The sequence below is a fragment of the Equus quagga genome, chromosome 10 (assembly GCF_021613505.1).
Source record: "Equus quagga isolate Etosha38 chromosome 10, UCLA_HA_Equagga_1.0, whole genome shotgun sequence".
Classification (NCBI taxonomy): Eukaryota; Metazoa; Chordata; class Mammalia; order Perissodactyla; family Equidae; genus Equus; species Equus quagga.
The window spans coordinates 14,614,044-14,618,737 of record NC_060276.1 but is presented as its reverse complement, the minus strand read 5'-3'; the positions used below and the strand labels follow the sequence as shown (position 1 = coordinate 14,618,737).

Below are 4,694 nucleotides of genomic sequence, written 5' to 3'. Positions count from 1 at the left end.
TGATACGCTTTGTCTTAGTTTCCTTAAGTCTTTGTACCAGATTCTGGGGCTCTTGAGTTTAGAATTTGGCTCATACGTTGATCAGTCAGTCAGTCAGTGAGGTTCTGCTTCCTGGGCTCCATGAATGATTTTGTCTGCTGCTTTTTTTTCAGTTGAACATAGGCTGTAGCCCTTGCCCATGAACTCTTAACCTGAGGGCCGAAAAATCCTTAAGTTCACAGGCATCATCTTCCTTTTCCCTCAGAGTGAAAGCTGACACGCTGTAGCTCTGGAGAGACAGACAGAATACCAGGTACAGATCCAAATGGATAGCCCTTGTTGCTCTAAGAAATTTGGAGCCTAATAATTTTTTGGGGGGAAATTTCAGCCAGAATCCTCAAGTGGGTGCTTTGAGGGGCATACTTTTAAGGGAAGACTCCAGTTCCTACCTCTTCCATATATTTATCTACCTTGTCAAGGCGAGAAGAACGTGGGCAACACCTTTGCCTGGAATGGAATGGGTTGGCATTAATGGGATTGTGGGTGGTCCATTTAAAAGAAAGCTGCTCCTGTTTTCTGTATTGTGGACAGTTCAAGGTCTGCCTTAACTTCAAAGCGAAGTGGCAGAATCATGAGAAGGGACGGTCTTGCCTTCAGTCCCACCTTCTGTGCCGGCTTCGGTTCCAGGCAGGTCTGGGTGGCTGTCTTCTTTTGGAGGCTTTTCCTTGCAGAAGAACTTCTTCAGCATATCCTGGATTTCCTTCTTGATGGCCTTGTGCATGTAGCCATAGATGTAGGGGTGGATGCAGCACTGCAGGAAGAAAAGCCAGATTATTATGGTGATCACCCACTGGGGTACCTTGGTTTGGACATCCACCCACACGGCCAGGACCGCTAGAAAGCAGTAGGGCCCCAGGGACAGCACGTAGGAGAAAATGATGAGGAAGATCACTTTAGCAGCTTTGCACTGGTAGCACCTGGGCAGAGGAGGGTCGCTGTTGCTGTTTCGACGACTGGCTGGGAAACTTTCTGGGATGTTCACTGCCTCGATGTCATCCTCACTGAAATGGATGTCATCCTCACCAAAATCCATGTCATCTTCACCCAAGTCGATGTTGCACTGGTGGACCTCTCTGCGGCCCGTGTCTGCCTTCACGCTGCTCTCAATTTCGGTGCCGCCTTCCTTACCCTCCATGCTGCCTTCGCTGGCCAACAAGCTGCTTTCTCTGACCTCCTTGCTGCCCGTGGCCTCCACGCTCGCCTCACTGGTATCCACGCTCCCTTTCTTGGCCTTCATGCTGTCATCCTCTTCTGCCTTGATACTGCCCTCCTTGGCCTTGACCTCACCTTCATCCTGGCCATGGAACTCATCCTTCCTCTCCTCTCCTTCTTCATTCTCATTCTCCACACGGTCCTTGGCTCGAACCTCCAAGCTGTGGCTCTTGACGTTGTATAGCAGAGCATGCTGCCGCCGGGCTGCACCAAACACCACAGAGTAGCAGGCAATCATGACAAACAGTGGAATGATGATGAAGGACACTACACTGAGAATGGTATAGCTGGGGCTGGCCCCCCAGATCATGGAGCAGAGGGCATTGCGCTCGTCAAAGGCAGCCTGGCCCCAGCCATAGAGTGGGGGTGTGCTCTGCAGGATGGCCACGATCCAGGTGCCATAGAGGAGCAAGTAACCCCGGCGCGGGGTCATCTTGGCCGGGTAGGAGAGAGGGTGGATGATGGACAGGTAGCGATCCACTGACACCACAATAATGGTGTTGACACTGGCGAAGGCGAACAGGTGAGTGAGGCTAACCAGGGCGGTACAGAAGTGGCTGTTGAGGGGCCAGAAGAAAGGCACGGAGGTGGCCACCACCCAGGGGGCCACGAGCGAAATCTGCAGCAGGTCGGTGACGAGGAGGTTAAAGATGAAGCGATTGGTCACCTGCAGCAGCTGCGGCTTGCGCTGCAACACGAGCCCCAGCACTATGTTGCCTACGAATGAGGCGGTGAGGAAGATGAGAAGCACGCTCGAGCGGATGATGCCGTGAGCCAGGCTGATGGGCATTTTGGACAGGGGCATGCACGCGTGGCTGCTGTTGCTTTCGCGCGTGCTGTTGGTGCAGGTGGTCGTCATGGCGATGGCAGGCGGGTGTGAGACAGGGTGCAGGCTCTGAGCCGGCATCAGCGGGCGGCGAAGGGGCGCACGGACCGCACTCACTGCCTATGCTGGGGACGAAAGAAACACGTGGCCTGGGTTAGTCACCCTGCCTTGGCGGGGAGGGTGTTCCAGGCCGGGCAGAGGCGCTGCAGGACCCTCTCCCGGCCCCCCGCTGCCTCCTGCCTACCCCTATGCCCCGCCCCCACCCCGCGCGGGCCCCAGTCCGCGTCCAGGCGGTTTCCCTGAATCCTTCTCTCACTCTCTGTGTCTCTCTGCCTCTCTCGGGGTCTCTGAGTTCCTCCCACCTGTCCCCCCGCAACCCCGAAGCGCGTGCGCGCGCTCTCTGCGCATCTCCCACACCGTCTCTAGGTTTCGGAGTTTTGGTCTCTCCAGCTATCTACCTCTCCAGCGGTCTCTCCCCCTAGCGCATGCGCGCGCGCTCTGTTCCTGCCTGTTTACGTTTGCCGATTTGTCTCTTTCTCTCCGGTGTCTCTCACTAGCGCACTTTTTCTGTATCTCTTGGGGGTGTGTGTACGTGTCTCACCGTTTTTCTCTGACGCCTGTCTCTCACTCTGTGGTCTGTCTGTTTCTCAGTCTCTTGCTAGCACGTGCACGCTGTTGGTCTGTCAGTCTGTCGTTCTCCTCTCTCTTCCCTTTCTCTGTCACTCCCGTCTCCCCTCCCACTCTCGGTCAGTTTGTCTGTCTCCCAGTCTCCTCTCTGTGTCTCCTTCGCTAGTGCATATTCTCTGTAGCTGTGTGTGCGTGTCTCTCTCTGTCTCTTTTCGTCTTTCTCCTGGTCTTGTCCCTGTCTCTCCCTCTGTCCCTTTTTGATGCACTCTCGTCTCTCTCTGTCTCTGCCTGTCACTTGTCGCTCGCTAGTGCGTGCGCTTCTCCGTCTTTCCCTGATGCTGTCTCGTCTATTTCTCTCTCAGTCTATTTCCCTGACAATCTCTGTGGGTTCCTAGTGCACCTGTTCAGTTTCACTCGACTGTGTCTCTGTCAGTCTCCGTGTCTCCCCAACTCTCTTGTTTCCATGTCTCCCTCGAGTTCTCTCTCTACACATCTCCTCCTGTCTCTTGTTGCAGTTGCTCTTTCTCCGATTCTCTCATCTCTGTGTCTCTATCTCCTCCTGCAGTTTCTGTCTCTCCGTGCATAGTTCTCTCCTTATCGCTGTCTGTCTGTCTCTCTCCAATGGTCTCTGAATATCTACTGCCTGTCTCTCCTGATTGTCTCTGTCTCTCCGTTGCTCAGGCTCTCTCTCTAGTGCGTGCACTTAGAGAGTCGGTTCCTCTCCCTCTCTGTCAGTTTCTCTGTCTCTCACTCCCCGGGACTCTTGCTAAACATTTCCTTCAGTGTGTATGCATCTCTGTTCTCTCTCCATGTTTCTCCGACGATCCCTCACCTCGGTTTTTCTCTGGCTGGATGTCTGTCTCCAATCTCTATCTCTCTGTCGACTTTATTTGCCATGGAAACGAGCTGCCGCCTTGGCCACGGCGGGCTCTGGCGGATAAATCTCCTAGTTTCACAGCAGCGCAGCGGCTGGATGCAGGAAAGATGTCTATTGCGACCCCCCCCCCCCCTCCCGAAATTCGGCATCCTCCCTGCATTCTCCAGCCCACGCGGTATCGGCGGTGGCGGCGGGTGTAGGGATGGGTGAGCTCGGGGAGAGTGGGAGAGGAGGCAGGGGTGCCAGGGTGGTAGGGAGAGTCTGAGAGAGACAGAGAGAGAGACTGAGAGGCAGAGAAAGAGAATGAGAGACACAGACAGAACGAGAGACAGAGACAGAATGAGAGCCACACTGAGAGACAGAGAGAAAATGACAGAGGAAGAGACAGAGGAACAAGGAATGAGCAAATGAGAGACAAAGTGAAGTGAGACAGAATAAGAGAGAGAGAGAATGAGAGACAGGGAGAGATGGAGATAGAAAAATCGAAAAAGAATAAGAAAAGAGGACGGGAAGCAGAGAACGACAGAAAGGACGAGGAAACAACGAGAGAATTGAGGGCGGGGGGAAGAGTGCGCGCGAGAAAGTGCGAGGGAACACGCGAGCGCGGGAGGGCGCCGGGGGCAGGGGGACGGGACCACCGCGCCCGCGTCGGGCGGAGCGGCGCAGCGGCCGTCGGGCTGCGGCGGACGGGGCGGCCCGGGCGCCCGAGCGCGGGGGCCAGTTGGTCGCCGAGCCGGGCCGCTTACCTGTTGCTGTTGGAGGCGTGGTGGCGCTGGAGCGGCGTGCCGGGCCCTCGGGCCTCGCGGCGCTTGTCCGGGCTGCCTCCTGAGGCGCGGGCGGCTGCGAGCTCGCACCGGGCGGCGGGAGCGGCGTCAGGGGGCGCGGCGCGGGGGCCTGCTCGTCCGGCCGGCGCGCGGCGCTGCCAGCTCTGAGCGGCGGCGGGGGCGCGCGGCGTCTTAAGGCAGCGCGGGGCCCTCACCTTGCGGCGCCCCCCTCCCCTCGGCCCCCGCCCGCGCCAGTGACGCACGAGGCCGCGGGCACCCGGAGGAGCGGGGCTGGCGGGTGGGGGGCACTGTCGCGGACCCCACTCTCATTTCCTCCTGGCGCGTCCGC

General features: G+C 57.3%; 1 protein-coding gene across 1 annotated transcript; it reads right to left on the bottom strand.

Annotated features, from left to right (window-relative positions):
* Positions 1-589: 589 nt before the first annotated feature.
* On the bottom strand, positions 590-2,110 carry GPR101 (G protein-coupled receptor 101). Its single transcript, XM_046673738.1, has one exon. The coding sequence runs from the start codon at positions 2,108-2,110 to the stop codon at positions 590-592; it is 1,521 nt and encodes a 506-aa protein (XP_046529694.1).
* Between the last annotated feature and the right edge of the window lie 2,584 nt (positions 2,111-4,694).

What these genes read in the sequence shown, in the direction of transcription:
- GPR101 (XM_046673738.1), bottom strand. Translation starts at nt 2,110, where the DNA reads ATGACGACCACCTGCACCAACAGCACGCGCGAAAGCAACAGCAGCCAC.